At 45.1% G+C, this 16,589-nt stretch overlaps 1 protein-coding gene across 1 annotated transcript in view; it reads left to right on the top strand.

The window, feature by feature from the left end:
• Positions 1-1,086: 1,086 nt before the first annotated feature.
• The window catches only part of EXT1 (exostosin glycosyltransferase 1), a 318,838-nt gene continuing 303,335 nt past the window's right edge, over positions 1,087-16,589 (top strand). The window contains exon 1 of the mRNA XM_023224809.2: positions 1,087-2,830. Within this exon, the coding sequence (XP_023080577.1) occupies positions 1,869-2,830 (962 nt within the window). The 5' untranslated portion in view covers positions 1,087-1,868. The remainder of the gene's footprint in view (positions 2,831-16,589) is intronic.

Genomic DNA, 16,589 nt, shown 5'->3' with positions numbered 1-16,589 from the left:
CTAGGGCCAAGGAGTGCGAGGTCAATGAGGGAAGGACCAACTAACTGTTTGGCACTAATTGTAAATAAGGTCGTTTTCCTGATGCAAGTTTCCCTTCTATAGCTGGGACAGTTGGCAGTTCTACCAGTCATATGTCCTTAAGAGATATCTTGAAAACCACCACCACCACCACCACCATCACCAAGAGAATAACATCACTTTGAGGGCTGGGGCAAGCTTAAATTAACTGGTTTCTCTGCAGCCATTAGAAAATTTCTTTTTTCTCTGTGATCAGATCTCTTGGAAGCCTTCTTCATAATAGAGCGGGTTCAGGCAAGGCTGCCTAAGTAGATAATGAGGATTTAGGATAGCTGTCTTATACTCTTAGCACACAGAGGCAGGCATGAAGAATTGCAACAATTCCTCTTGATTGTAATAATTCCTCTTTATTGTTGGGGTTTGGGGTGTTTCCTTGGTTTTAAAAAAAGATGTGCTATGTAGGGGAGGAGTAATGGGATGGGATGCTGTTTTACTGCTTAGCAGAAAATTGAAATATTGGATCTCGGATTGTGGAGGGAGTGCTGGGAGAGGCAGCTTTCGGATCGGCTGCCCTTTTCTATGAAGTCTTCCTTTCCTCCATGCTTCCCTCTTTCAAAGCATCTTTCTCTAGGCGTTCCGGCAGGCAGCCCAGGAGACCGGATTCTCCAGGGCGCCCGGGGCCGCGCGACACGGGGCCCCTGCCGGTGCCTCCTTCCCCAGCCGCCGCGTTTCCGCAGGCGCCTCTGGTCCCGGGCACGGTGCAGGCCGAGATCCGGGCCTGGGCGCGCCGAGGGGCCGTGGGGCTCGCACCGGGCCACCCCGCGCTCCACCTGCCCAGCAGCCCGCCGGCCGCACGCCACCTGGCAACTCCGGATCTCCGCGCCCCCAGCGCCCCCAACGCCGCGCCGGCGCTCGGCCGGCGGCCGGGGGTTATGAATGGGCGCAGCGGAAGCACCGCCCCCCCCGGACGTGACGCTCGGCCAATGGCAGCGCGGGCTGCGTGGATGGATGAGGTCAGCGCTGTCGTGTCGGGAATGGAATGTGTAAGTGTAACATTCAGAACCGGGTAACATTCGGCGACCGAACGCGGCGGTCGGCAGCGGTCGCGCGGGGGCCTGCGAAGCGCCGCTCTGGGCCGGCACTGCCCGCGGGGAGGACGCGCCGCCGCCGCCACCCAGCGCCGCCGCCACCGCCGCCTCCAGCCGGGCCGCCGCGCGTCCCGGGGGCCGGCCCCGCGAGCGCAGGAGTAAACACCGCCGGAGTCTTGGAGCCGCTGCAGAAGGGAATAAAGAGAGATGCAGGGATTTGTGAGGTTACGGCGCCCCAGCTGCAAGATGCACTAGCCGGCTGAACCCGGGATCGGCTGACTTGTTGGAACCGGAGTGCTCTGCACGGAGAGTGGTGGATGAGTTGAAGTTGCCTTCCCGGGGCTCATTTTCCACGCTGCCGAGAGGAATCCGAGAGGCAAGGCAATCACTTCGTCTTGCCATTGATTGGGTATCGGGAGCTTTTTTTTTTTCTCCCCTCTCTCTTTCTTTTCCTCCGTCTTGTTGCATGCAAGAAAATTACAGTCCGCTGCTCGCCCGCCCTGGGTGCGAGATATTCAGCCCCGCTCTCTCCCGTGCATTGTGCAACCCAAAGATGAAAGACCGAAGGGGAGAAAGTTAAAGAAATCGCCCACATGCGCTGGATCAGTCCACGGCTTGGGGAAAGGCATCCAGAGAAGGTGGGAGCGGAGAGTTTGAAGTCTTTACAGGCGGGAAGATGGCGGACTGGAGCTGAAAGTGTTGATTGGGAAACTTGGGTGATTCTTGTGTTTATTTACAATCCTCTTGACCCAGGCAGGACACATGCAGGCCAAAAAACGCTATTTCATCCTGCTCTCAGCTGGCTCTTGTCTCGCCCTTTTGTTTTATTTCGGAGGCTTGCAGTTTAGGGCATCGAGGAGCCACAGCCGGAGAGAAGAGCACAGCGGTCGGAATGGCTTGCACCACCCCAGTCCGGATCATTTCTGGCCCCGCTTCCCGGACGCTCTGCGCCCCTTCGTTCCTTGGGATCAATTGGAAAACGAGGATTCTAGCGTGCACATTTCCCCCCGGCAGAAGCGAGATGCCAACTCGAGCATCTACAAAGGCAAGAAGTGCCGCATGGAGTCCTGCTTCGATTTCACCCTTTGCAAGAAAAACGGCTTCAAAGTCTACGTATACCCGCAGCAAAAAGGGGAGAAAATCGCCGAAAGTTACCAAAACATTCTAGCGGCCATCGAGGGCTCCAGGTTCTACACCTCGGACCCCAGCCAGGCGTGCCTCTTTGTCCTGAGTCTGGATACTTTAGACAGAGACCAGTTGTCACCTCAGTATGTGCACAATTTGAGATCCAAAGTGCAGAGTCTCCACTTGTGGAACAATGGTAGGAATCATTTAATTTTTAATTTATATTCCGGCACTTGGCCTGACTACACCGAGGACGTGGGGTTTGACATCGGCCAGGCGATGCTGGCCAAAGCCAGCATCAGTACTGAAAACTTCCGACCCAACTTTGATGTTTCTATTCCCCTGTTTTCTAAGGATCATCCTAGGACAGGAGGGGAGAGGGGGTTTTTGAAGTTCAACACCATCCCTCCTCTCAGGAAGTACATGCTGGTATTCAAGGGGAAGAGGTACCTGACAGGGATAGGGTCAGACACCAGGAATGCCTTATATCACGTCCATAACGGGGAGGACGTTGTGCTCCTCACCACCTGCAAGCATGGCAAAGACTGGCAAAAGCACAAGGATTCTCGCTGTGACAGAGACAACACCGAGTATGAGAAGTAAGTGTCTGGGCTGGCGTGTCTTTGGGAGTCAGCCTTGGGCCCTGCCGGCCTTGGTCCAGGTGTGAAGTTGGGGGATGGGGTGGGGGCGGATGAGCCCTCAGTCCTCTTCCCTCTTTTTAGCCTGGAACTGAGCAAATCCGGCTCAGGTGTGCAGCTAGAGGCCGGGGACAGAGAGTTGGAGCTCCTCGGGCAAACCGAAAAGCCTGGAGCACCTTGCCAAGCCAAGTAGGTGACAGTATCTCCCTCTTGCTTAGGAAACGTGCAGGGCGGCGTGTCTCCTGTTAAGAGTCGGGGTTTGATCCAAGTTTAGTAACTGCACTTCAGGCATGGGTACTGGAGGGTGTTTCTGAGGGTGTCTAGAGACCCGGAGAGGCTGTGATCTATCCAAAGTCCAGAGACCTTCCACCAAGAGTGCTGCTTTTTTTTTTTTTTTGCTTTTCTCATGAGCGGGGGTACCTACTTTCCCAGGAGTTTTCCCAACTTCACATTTTCTGTAAGCCTGTAATTCATGTTAGCAGTAGAAGTGTTTAAATTTTATCGAACTTTGTGTGGCCCTTTCCTCTCTCCCCCATGGCTTTGACTTTTATGAAGGGAGACTGTAAACTTGTTGGGCCTGTGGCTTTGCATGCATGCATGCATTCATTCATTCATCCCTTCATTTCTGTACATGTCCTGTCTCTTTCCTAGGATAAACTTTTTTTTTTTTTTTTTAAATCTGGGCCTCAGTCCCACTGTCTAAACTCCAGTTGCTAATTTAGATTTCCCGTTCCCTTTTGTCTTTATCTATTTGCATATAAATTGTAGACAGTTACTCTTTGAATGGGTGTGAGATGCCTCCTTACCCTCTGTAGTGAGGCAAGTTTTGTCCAGTTGCTAAGTAACTGAATTGGTTACTTTGTAGACCTTTTCAGTCTTCCTTTTCCCTCCCAGTGACAGTAACTGACAGGGGATTTGGAGTCAAAGCTTAGATTCCACAAATCTGCTTTACCCTGAGCTTGGTGAGCCGGTTTCCTAGTAGGTGGGGTTGCCGCCCAGACTCTCACTTGTATCTGGCTGTGAAAGAGTTAGTGAGTTCCTACAGTGCATTTCCACGTTACGCCAGTTAAAAACCAGAGCAGCCTTGTGCTACCCAGGGAAGGAAGGGGAACCTCTCAGCTGAGTACAAGAGGAACTGGCAGAGGTTGGCAGATTTTGCAACTGATTCATGAAATGCAGAATAGGGGAAATGCTTCGCAGACCTGATTGGAACAGGAAGGGGTATGGTGGGAAACTGGCCTTAAAATGAAAGGTTTGATTGTTGTCTGTGCATTTTTTCAGACACTAGGGCCTCTATAGGAGTGATTGGAAGGGAAATTAAAGTCCTCCAAGACTTGATCATAGAGAGTGAAGGAGAAAGTAACAAGCATTCAGATTCAGCTTTCCAACCCTCAATACCTTTTGCTTTTCAGGTATAAGAAAAGCCGGAGACTAAGATCAATTATGAATCCATATTTTCCTCTCATCCAGGGGCAGTTATGTGTGAATGTGCAATTGCAATGGATTACAGTTTTCTCATAAAAGACATTTAAACTATGGTTAGTAATGAACTGCTTTGTTTATACGACATTTACATTGACCTATTCCTGTGGGTGCTTGTAAGAAAAAAATGCTTATAGCCTTTCAGGAATTTCTTTGTCTGGTTTATGGTGGAGTAACTCGAGATGAAGTCTAACCTTTCAGTGTCTTCTAAAGCAGTCTCACAGAATTCTGTGGAAGGATTCTGTTCTTCATCCTTCTAAAAGGGCTAAAGCTGAGATTTCAGCTTAGGAAATTTGAATTACATATATTGGAAAATACCCTTAATCCAAGTGAACAATATCTTTCTTACCCTTTTATTCCCAAAATAAATATTACATTTCTACGTTTTCTGCGGAATGGAAGCATTTTCCAGACATCAGCAATGGAGGAAGGGGTTGGTTTCTTTAAAACTTTAAGTTTTACTAAATTTAACTAATTTTTGACCTCTTTATGATCAGGCGAAGAAATATGACACACACACTTTGGTTTATGTTTAAAGACCACAAGGGGTCAGGACCTCAGGATTGGGTCTGATCAGAAAAGTGGCATTTAGTAGAAAAGCAAGTTTGCTCTTTCTCCCAAACAGGGATCTCTTTGGCAGGGACACTTCTGGATTTTCATTCTGTTCCCCTTTTGCATACCTTCCAGCCCTAAACTTGCATGATAGCCCGGGATGGTGCTGCAAAAGGGTTACATTCACTCGCCTGCTACACCTGCAGTTTTGACTCATTAGTCTCAGTGGGTTAGCAGAATTATTTGTCTTCGAGAAATGGTGCTTACAAACTTTATTGCCTTTTATTCTTGATTTTGGAACACATGAAGATGAAGCAAGAACTCTTAAATTTGGAGATACGCTAGCGGAGCAAGCTACGTGTGCTGTGCTCTGGCGTAAGAGCCACTACTGTGTTACTTATATTGATGCTTTCTGGAAGATAGCCTTACATATGTGAGATGCAGAACTCCTCAAGTCAAGGTATGCCAATCTCTCTAGTGCTTTAGGTGGAGGTGATATTGAAGTTAGGTCTGTAGATGTGATCTGTGTAAGTCTGGCTGCTCATACTGACTCATGTTGTGACTTTTGATTAGTCACCTTGAGCATGAGTTTGGGTTCTGTAGAGTGGGTTTTAGACTGCTTCAGGGGTGCTGTAAGCACTCATTTGGTAATGGCTTGTAAATACAATCAATTTTCATCTAGCTTATTAGCAAGTGTCCATGGCGAAAAAAGCTTCCATTTAATTTGCTCCCTCAAGCAATCACCTGTAAGTTTCCTTTGGCCTAAACTTTATGGGGTCTAATGACTAGACTGAAAATGTATAGTGTTATGGTCAAGTTCCAGTATATACAAATATAGAGTATATACAAATGTATCAACTAAAAAGAGGTTGCTTTTGGTGAAATAGAATATTATGTGTCGGTAAAGAATTGAGTGCTGAATGAGCGATGACTTCTGTCTCACCTGTGCCTTTGTGAAAATTAGACGTTGATTGCAAAGGTATAGAAGAGCTAGCTACAAGGAATGAAAGAAAATACTTTTCTCTTGTAATAGAGAGAAAATAAATTTCTTTTGTCATTTTTTTGACCCAGATGTCCAGGATTGTATTAAAATATCAATTTTTATGATATCTGTAATTATTTTTATCAGTTATATATTTTAACACATGTGGATAATGGCAGCTAAAGTAAGTCACTGCAGTAATTAGATGAGTTGTAATGATGCTTTAGAGAAATGCTTTGTATTTTATGTTCTTTCAGCTGCTTATGCCTCCTTATAGAATTACTGTATTTTTACATGAACTTCGTAGTTCGTATCCTGACAAAGGGCATTACTGTGAAACTTTAGATTCAGCTGCTTGAAATAGAAGAAAGAGAGGGAGAGGAGAGGTGGCTTCTATCTTTGACCCCCTCCAAGGAAAGCAAGGGTGAATATTTAAAGCTTTTCTGGGAACAGGCAAGATTGTGTGCAATTCTTTTTGATATTTTCCTTTTTCTGTGTTTGCTAACATTGTACCTCACCATCCTGGTATCTTTAAGTGTCTTGGAGATAAGTGATAATTCAACTTCCAACATCCTGATTTTTACAGATGTAGAAACTGAGGGACAGAACGTTTCAGGGATTTACTTAAGGCAAGAAAACTGTTTAGTGACAAGGGTAGCACTAGAATGCAGGCCCCCTGAATTTTGCCTTGATCTGCAGTCTTTCATTTCTACTCTCAGGCACCCTTGAAAATTCACCAGCCACGAGGAGATCCTTATTAATGGCGTTTCTTATGGGCTTTCTCTTAGAATTCTTCAGTAATCTGATGAAAACTTGGAGGACAACCTTTGCAAAAATAAATAAGTGAATAAATAAAAGCACGTATACAGTTTGTCATATGGTTTCAGGGGCTGACACACACCTCCCACTGAGGGCATCCTCAGACTTACAAAGTCTTGCTCTGGGAGTTTACATTTTGCCTGTTTGTTTAGTTGGGTAGGTCTGTGGAGCTGTTTAGTCTAAGTAGGAGTTTTTTGAACCTTTCAATTTGGCCCTAAGGGGTTTAGGGAATAGACCGTGCATTGACTGAATAATAAGTTGAATTACATGCACTTACAGCAAAAAGAAAATATGTGCAAGGCAAGTAAAAATGCTAAATGCTTTTTTCTTTTCTTCCTCATTATCCCAAACTGTATTAACAGACACCTTGAGCAAGTTCATGATCCAGCAGTCAACCTTAGATGAATGTTTTCCTTCTCCAAAATGAAAGGTGGGAATTGCGATTCTCAGGTTTTAAATGTAAAACATTACCGCCTTTCTCCCCACAGTTGTACAATAGCACAAAAGCATTTCTAAAATAAACCCAATTAGCGCAGTTAAAAAATAAGGTAGGGCAGCCCTATGGAAAATTATGAAGTTGGCAAGTTTGTCTTCTGACACTGAGATTCTGGTTCTCTCCTCTCCTTCCTTTCTCACCTCTTTCTAAACCTGCTTTCTGGAGAGCACCTGACAACCTCAATCACGAGGAATCCCTGAGTAAAGGTTGGGGTGTTATTTGCTACTTTTAGGGACATTTGTATTATTACTGGATTTGGCCTAGCAAATGCAGGTTTCCGTGGAGTCTGTGACCTAAGCTAGGGGCCTGCAGGATTTTACTCTACAAATAATGGCTTGCTACTAAGGTTTGGGCAGGTCCTGCCTATTGGAGGCCACCTTTGGTCCCCCAACTGTGACAGCAGCTTTGGATGGCAAAAGGGGAGATGCTACACCTGCAGGTGGTGGTAGTTCTTTCTGTCAGAAGGCTTGAGGATCTGCCTTCCCAGAACACAGTGATAGAAACACCTGCCAATAATGACCTTTAATATGCCAGTGTCACCGCAGAAGTTGTGCTTGGTAGGGCCTGGCTGCTTTGCTCACAACCGTCTTGAAGGTATCTTCTCAGGCTATGTTGCTGGTGTGTAAACGGAGGCAAACAGTGGTAAGGTGGCTCACCTGAGGCTACGCAGCCTGTAAGTGGCTGAACTGAGGCTAAAACCCAGGTTTTCTGGCCCAAGTTCTCTGTTCTTTTCACCGAGAAAAGAACATTCATTGCTACCTCACTGCATTCGCTTTGTAGCACCGAGTATTCAGAATGAACCAGGTGAGACAAAGTGGTCATTGGCTTCTGCAGGCTCCTGGACATGTTTCATGTTCAAACACGAACACGGAAGCTTATGTTTCCATGAGGTTAATAACTACAGGTTGAGCTTCCCTAATCGAAAGGTCCAAAATGCTCCAAAATCTGAAACTTTTGACCACTGACATGAGCATTTTGGATTTCATAGTTTTGAAGTAGGGATGTCCAACTCTAAGTATACAATGCAGATATCTCAAAAGTCTAAAAAAATCCAAGATTTGAAACACTTTTGGTCTCAAGCATTTCAAGCATTTTAGGCCAAGTCCTTCCTTCTCAGCCTGAATTGTGTATTTGAAACAAAGTATTTTGTGAAAAAGGTGTTTGAGAAGTAGCTATTGCCATGTAATAATTACCTAGCGCTTCCTTCATGCTCTGGAAGAAAAAAATAGTGCATTTTTTTTTTTTTCTCTCTCGGTTGTGATGTGAATGTCGTATGCAGTGGCCACGTCATCAGAACAGGTGTGCCAACCCCCTGCATGGAACATGTACATGCTTCAGGTTGTGCGGAATTAACTTTCTTTAGATAAGGGATAACCAACATTCATTTCGGATCACATATATTCAACCTGTAATTGTTTTTATTTAAAAGCTCTTCCACCTTGACCAGGTTCCTGTAATAAACAGGGATTCCCTCCAAACTAGAAGATTTTAGTACCTGTTATTTGAATTTACCGTTATTAGTTCATATAACCTTTCAACAACAGCATGAGTTAGGTTATAGCCCCATTTTACAGATTAGAATGTAGGCCCCTGAAAGAGTAAAGTAACAAGCTCACTGTCACATCTAGTGAGTAAATGACAGGATTCCTACCAGGGTACTTAGATTCCAAAGTCCCTTCTCTTCTACAAAATGTTACCACCTTAAGGAATCAAACAGTTTCTACATGTTACGTATTAACTTTTAACTAGGGAAGCATGAGTCAGGTGTTTGTATATGGATCTTTTTTGCTTGGCTTTACTTTATGAACATGTTTCCCGAGGAAAAAGTTTGGCTCAGAGATGTCATAAAGATGGCTCCTAAATCTGACATTTAAGCACTGAACTCCTTGAACTTTTCTGTTCAAGGGGCATTGGAATTGTTTCTGTGTAGCTTCTGCTTCTAATTCTCTCCTAGGGTTCTTCTGAGAAAAGTGAGGAAGCTGATTAGCAATCTGTCTGCATGACCTTTCCCCTACTCATAGCATCCTGCAGGGTGTCCCTCTGTGATTCTAAGTGAAAGTGAACCCTGGAGATGTCACTGCAGGTGGATGGGGATCAGAGTGACTGCTGCCCTAGGTAGATATTGTGATCCAATAGAATAGAAATGAAAGGCCTACGGGAATATTCTGGTTCTGGAACATACCACACCCAGCACCTCCAGGACCTAAGGCTCTTTAAAAGAAAAACAGTGCTTAAAACATTATAAACGTTATACACAGACTGAGCACAGTGGCTCATACCGGTAATCCCAGCACTTTGGGAGGCCAAGGTGGGAGGATTACTTGAGCCCAGGAGTTCTAGATCATACTAGCCTGGGTAGCACAGTGAGATCTTATCTTTACTAAAGATCAACAAATTAGCTGGGCATGGTGGTGCACACCTGTAGTCCCAGCTGCTTGGGTGACTGAGGTGGGAGGATTGCTTGAGTCTGGGACATTGAGGTTGCGGTGACCAATGATGGCACCACTGCACTCCACCCTGGACAATAGAGCAAGACCTTGTCTGTCTTCCTTCCTTCCTTCCTTTTTTCTTTTCTTTTCTTTTCTTTCTTTTCTTTCTTTTTTTTTTTGAGACGGTTTCCCTCTTGTTGCCCAGGCTAGAGTGCAGTGGCACAATCTCGTCTCACCATAACCTCTTCCTCCCGGGTTCAAGTGATTCTACTGCCTCATCCTCCCGGATAGCTAGGATTAGAGGCATGTGCCACCACACCCGGCTAATTTTGTATTTTTAGTAGAGATGGGGTTTCTCCATGTGGTCAGGCTGGTCTCGAACTCCCGACCTCAGGTGATCCGGCCACCTCGGCCTCCCAAAGTGCTGGGATTACAGGTATGAGCCACCGAGCCCGGCTGACCTTGTCTTTCAAAGAAAAAAAGAAAGAAAAAGTATGCATAGCCTTTGTGGAAGATTGGGAAAATACAGAAGATTGGAATACGTAATTAAATTTCTTTCCTAATTCTAAGTGTTAGCCACTGTTGGTAAACTTTGATGTAGTCTGTTCTAGCACATGTATATACCTATATGTTTATATAGCTCTGTCTCTGCATATCCAAGTACCCTGGATAGATACGTTAATTATTATTTAATTAATGGTGAGTAAATAATGAATTCAACACATTTTTCTTAAGTGTCTTGTTTGTTCTAGACACATATGTGTTGGAGCTAGGGCTACTTCGGCAAACAAAACAAACTCCTACCCGTTCACCTTACCATTCTAGTCTGTCAGTTTTGTAAAGTCGTCAGACTTTAAATGTATTTTTGGATGTTGTTTTCTTCTTAACATTATCCAAGGACATTTTTCTGTTCTGCTACATTGTTTTGAAAATAGGATTTTTAAGGTGTGATTTTTTTTTTTTCCTAACCCATGGTTGGACCAGAGTTTGTCTCACCATTTACATTTTCTTACATATATTTTACTTATTTATTATTATTTTGAGACAGACTCTCACTCTGTCACCCAGGCTGGACTGCAGTGGTGCGATATTGGCTTACCGCAACCTTCCCTTCCTGAGTTCGAGAGGTCCTCTTGCCTCAGACTCCAGAGTAGATGGGATTACAGGCACCCACCACCACGCCTGGCTAACTCCTGACCTCGGATGGATTACAGGTGTGAGCTACAGCACCCAGCCTTCTTACATATTTAACTTGTTTTTTTTTTTTTTCCCTCATTAGAGATAGTCTGTCATGAGTTTCACCTTGTTGAGTGTTTTCCTCTTGACTAGGGTCTCTCTCTCAAAACACAGTACAGAACTTCCTGTCCTGTCCCCGCTACCTCCCCACTCCCATCCCATTCTGGGCTATAGCTGTTTCTAAGGTGAACACCCATTTAGTGAAGTAGCCATCATTAAATGACTGCCTAGATAAACATTTGTAGGTGTTAATTGGTCCTGCCAGGGCGCCTTTGAAGCTCCACTGCTCTGTTCCCTTTGAAGTTTTGTTTTTCTCCAGCCAGAATCCTCCCTGGTCTCTTACTGAGCAGACATCCCCAGACTTCTCTCCAAGCACTGTGCACATACCCTTGCCTGGGATTTCAGAATCTGCAGGCCTTACCTAGGTAGCTGTTACTCTTCTAGCTAATTGTATTCAGTTTATCAAGGCATTTGTTTCCATTTTCTCTTTGGTTGCTGACTCCATGGACCATAGGAGGTAAATTTGGACAGGTTGTTTTGATCTCTGAGCATCTAAGTAAGGCCTGGGATTTTAAATGTAAAGGAGGCACTATTCTAAGTGATTTAAAAACAGACAAAAAAGGAGAAATTTGTGAGGATGCACAGCCTCTTTTTGTGTACCCTTTTGTCTTCTGTGAAGCCCTTTAGAAGGGAGAGCCTGCGGCCCTGCACCAAAACAGTAGCTGATCCCCAAAAATTTCTGGACTAGGTTTTTAACTTCTCAGCCTCAGTTTCCACATCTGGAAATGGAGATCATAATACTGGTCTTGTAGGGTTGTTAAGATCAAATGAGGTGGAGTGTGTGAGACTGTACCTTGTAAAGGTTAATGTGCTCTACAGGGCGGCGGTGGTATTATTAAACTCACCTTCCTGCTATTTTCTAATCAAGTACAGAGGTTCATTTAGTTTCGAAACTTAGCTCTTCCTAACTAAGCCACAGCAATAACTTATCTCTACTTTGATACTGAAGTCCTCAGGAAATTGTGGTAGGTGCCCTGGAAGTCCAGCCATTGTTTCTATAAAGACCTATAGGGGTCTTCAAGCTGGGACTTGCTTGTGTTGGGGGGTAGGGGTGGAAGCAGTTGAGGGGGATCCCTGGGGCAGTCAGACACTTCCTTGACTCCATGGCCTTCAGGTTCCCTGGTTGACTGCTCTATTAATGCAAGTGATCTCTTTCGCAGTTGACTTTTTTTTTTCTTTTCTTTTCTTTTTTTTTTTGAGACGGTGTCTCGCTCTGTTGCTAGGCTGGAGTGCAGTGGCACGATCTCAACTCACTGCAACCTCTGCCTCCCAGGTTCAAGTGATTCTCTTGCCTCAGCCTCCCGAGTAACTGGGACTACAGGTGCATGCCACCACGCCCAGCTAATTTTTGTATTTTGAATAGACGTGGTTTCATCGTGTCAGCCAGGATGGTCTCGATCTCCTGACCTCGTGATCCACCAGCCTCAGCCTCCCAATGTGCTGGGAATACAGGTGTGAGCCTCTGCACCCGGCCTCCAGTTGACTTTTAAGCCCTCAACAGTTGAGGGTAACATTTGGAGGGACACCTTGTGTGAGTGGAGCTCAGCTACTGGGTAGTCTCCCTCGGCCGATTCAGTAGGCCCTTAGGTTGCAAAGAGCAGAAAATCACTTGGGCTACCTTAAGTTTTGGGATTTATTGTGAGGGGACATGGGACAGAAACTGAACTGAAACTGCTCTAGTAAGTTCCCAGGACCCACCACAATACCTGGGCCAGGCTCCTTTGTTCCTGCTCTATGCCTTCATGTCTCGCTTGGCTAGCACCTCTGGCCCTGTGTGTGTCTTTCCACCACTGGCCAGTCTTTCCTGAATCTCTCATCCAGGGCCTGGAGGAGACCAGTCGGATTGACTTTACCAGTAAGCATTGCTCCTTCTGGGGAGAGCCATTCATATTTGCCTATGTCTTGGGTATGGTGGTGACCTGGTCAGTGAAACGACTGCCCTGTCACATTGCCACTCTCGATTTCATTGGTGGTCATCCTTTTGCAGAAAAAAAAAAAAAAAAAAAGTTGCTTCCTGGAACAGAGGACTGTGGTTAGAGGAAGTTGGCTGTGGCAGGCGCTGTTGAAGCCATATCCTGTTGGCATGCACATATTTGACCCCAGTTGATGATGAGGATAACAGCAACAGCAACTTATATCTGAGGGCATCCTGTGTGCAGGATAATGGGAAGTATCTTCTTTAATCTTTATGTCCACCTAGCAGGAAGATACCCCCTTTATCTCCATTTTACAGATGAAGAAACTGAAGCAGACAGTCTTTAATAGTGGTTTGCCTAAGAGCATCCATGTAGCAGATGAACTGAGGCCCTCTGACTTTTGAACCTGTGTCCTTAACCACAGCACTGTACTGCTTTTGAACAGCTGGAACTGATGTCATAAAGACCACACATTCACAAACAACAGTATGATTGATTTATAGAGTATCACTTGGGTTTCTTACTTAGAATTTATTTAATCTCACTTTAGAGAGATAATTCTAACCTGTTAGGTAATCTGGTTTCTCAACCTACAATAGATTAGAAGCAGTACATTTAAAAATGAAAGAGGGATTCTTGCGGATAGTACTGGGAAGAAAAGACAGCTGGTAACCCAAATATAAGGAAGTGGGCCAAGAAATTATAAACTGTAATGCCCAGAAGAAGTAAAGGACCATGGCAATTTAAGAACAGCTGGCTCAATGCCCAAGAATGTGTTCTACATGCTCCTCAGGAATGAGTGTGCTTCCAAGTCCAACACCTACTGCCCTGCCTGCCACCAAGCACAGCTTCTGTGGATATTTGTTGAACTATAGCATGGTACAGTATTGACTCTGATACATCATTTGTGTTCACTGTCCTTTGTTTAAGAATGTAGAAAAAGAAGTAACGGGTTTTATAACTTGTTTGAAAACCGTATGGTTAATAAAATATATCGGTGGTCTTCAGAGTAAGATGTCCATTTGAAAACTTGTCTACCAACTTTAGCAATTTCCACCAGGGCTCCAGAGAGACAGGGTCTCCTTTGGATTAGCATTTGATTTCTACTATTTGTTGCTAACTCTGATTTCTGGGTTTTCATAATGCATATCAGTTTAAACCTAGGTGAAATGATAAGTTTGCTGAGCCTGTGGTGTAGGCCTGTAGTGCGAGCTCTTCTTGATGGACTAGTATCTAGAATGACTTGGGCTGTGGGCTCAGGTGAAGAGAGGAGCTAGCCTAGGGCTAGGGCTGGCCCTGCCTTCCTAAGGTGTGGCATATGGATATTAGGGTTTGGAGAAGGGAGGGGCCCAGGAGGGGACAACGGACATCTCATCTCTTGCCCTATGCTTGCCCTGGCAGGTATGTTGGGCATTTCACACTCCTAGTGGGGGCCCAGCTTGGAGGTATAGCAGGCACACTTCCTGCACACATTTCAGCGTCCCGACCTATTGGTAGAAATCATCCACAGTGCCACTGATAGAAAATATAATCACCACCCTGCGTGAATGGGCCTTGGGGGTGTCTCATAGTTAATTCACATGTTACTAAGGCAGGCAAGCTCTGCCTGCCTCTTCATCCCCAGCCCCAGGGCAGAGCCACACTCGTCTTCCTTCTCCCTGCTTTCCCCATACACCTTCTTTCCACTTTCTGGAAAGCCAGCACCCAGCTGCATCTGACTTCTGTCAGAGTCACTTCCTTGATGCCTCAGACAAGGCCAAATTCTCCTGGTATGTGCTCATATAGAACATTTAACACCCAGCTGTGGTTTTCCATTCAGTTAGCTGTTTGTTTTTCTCTCTTCAGTAGATTGCACAGAACCTGAGGGAAGGATTCGTGTTGGTTTTTCGTTAATTTACTCAACAGATACTTATTGAGTGCCTACGGTGTGCAGGCACTGGGCATTTAACAGTGAAGAAGAAGGTGCAATGACCTGCCCTCTAGATGCTCACAGCCTAGTGACTGGAGGCTGAGGCTCATGACATACACTTTGGCCTATATTAGAAGGTGCTGGGTGTTGTGAAGTAAAGCAACATATGGAAGGGGGTGGGGGTTAAGGCCGTGGATCTCAACCTTAACTGTACAGTAGACTCTCCTGAGGAGCTTCTGAAGAAGCCAGGCCTCAGTCCAGGCCAGTTAGGGATGAAGTTCCAGGTTTGTATTTATTTTTATTCATTTATTTTTATTTTTTGGGAAGGAGTCTTGCTCTCTTGCCCAGGCTGGAGTGCAGTGGCGTGATCTGGGCTCACTGCAACCCCCACCTCCCAGGTTCGAGCAATTCTCCTGCCTCAGCCTCCCGAGTAGCTGGAATTACAGGCATTTACCACCATGCCCAGCTAATTTTTTATATTTTTAGTAGAGATGAGGTTTTGTCATGTTGGCCAGGCTGATCTTGAACTCCTGACCTCAAGTGATCTGCCCGCCTTGGCCTCCCAAAATGCTGGGATGACAGGCGTGAGCCACCGCGCCCAGCTGGCCGAAGTTCCAGGTTTTTCAAGAGTTCAACAGGCAGTTTGGATGCAAAGTGAGAGTGGGGATGAGGAAGAGTTTTGCAGCTTTAAATATCGAGGGAAAGAAAGACCTCTTTGGGAAAATGACATTGAGCTCTCGTACCATTGTACCTTCAGAGTCTCAGCACCATGCCTGACTGACTCATAGGAAGTGCTCAGTGTTTGTTGCATAAATTAAAAAAATTTACATTTATTTAACCGAAGGGAATGTTACTACTGTTGATGTGGTATATTCAAAGTATGGAGTCTCTAAATGTTACTCTCTTTGTTTTATAGCTCAGGCATTCCTGTTCGTACTCCAAGTTCATTGTGTTCATTTGCTAGTTCACCCAGAGTTTCTTGTCATGTTCAAATGGGAAGTTTCTTCCAATGAACCTTTTTTTCCCAAGGTATTTTCTTTTTCTTTTTTCTTTTTTTGAAACAGAGTCTTGCTCTGTCTGTCACCAGGCTGCAGTGGCATGATCTCGGCTCACTGTAACCTCCCGCTCCCTGGTTCAAGTGATTCTCCTGCCTCAGCCTCCTGAGTAGCTGGGATTACAGGCACACACCACCGCGTCTGGCTAATTGTTGTATTTTTAGTAGAGATGGGGTTTCACCATGTTGGCCAGAATGGTCTCGATCTCCTGACCTCGTGATCCGCCTGCCTCAGCCTCCCAAAGTGCTGGGATTATAGGCATGAGCCACTGCTGCTGGCCTCTTTTCTTTCTTTTTCTGTTTTTACTATTGTGTTTGATATGAGTATCACTGAAGCCAAATTAAAAAGAACCAAAGGGTTTTGCTGCATAATACAAATCCAAATAATTTATTGGTACAGGAAAAAACATTATGATCTTTTTATCATTGAACAGTCCATAGATATTGAACCTTTTTGCCCCTTTAATTATAGTTTTTCTCCCAAAGGATTGATAGAATAAAACTTTTGGCTTACATTTTTTGCTCGGGTTACATTCAAACTCTGCTAACTGATATTGAAGCATTGCCCCAGAGTATAGAGTCACACAGGGCTTAATTGAGCTATCAGGCTGCTAATTAATTCATATTGAGATTTATCATTTATTAAAAAGCAAAGTGGGGAAAAGCAAAGGGAAGGTGTACAATTGTTCCTTCCACTGGCCTCCATTTCCTCCATTTAAAATCGTGGCTTCTTTAGTTTGTAGAATCCTGTGGGATATTGCGTAGAAGTACTGAAGATGCACAGG

This window comes from Piliocolobus tephrosceles, chromosome 7, assembly GCF_002776525.5.
Source record: "Piliocolobus tephrosceles isolate RC106 chromosome 7, ASM277652v3, whole genome shotgun sequence".
NCBI lineage: Eukaryota > Metazoa > Chordata > Mammalia > Primates > Cercopithecidae > Piliocolobus > Piliocolobus tephrosceles.
The sequence above is the reverse complement of the archived record's forward strand: the minus strand, read 5'-3'. Positions and strand labels throughout refer to the sequence as shown.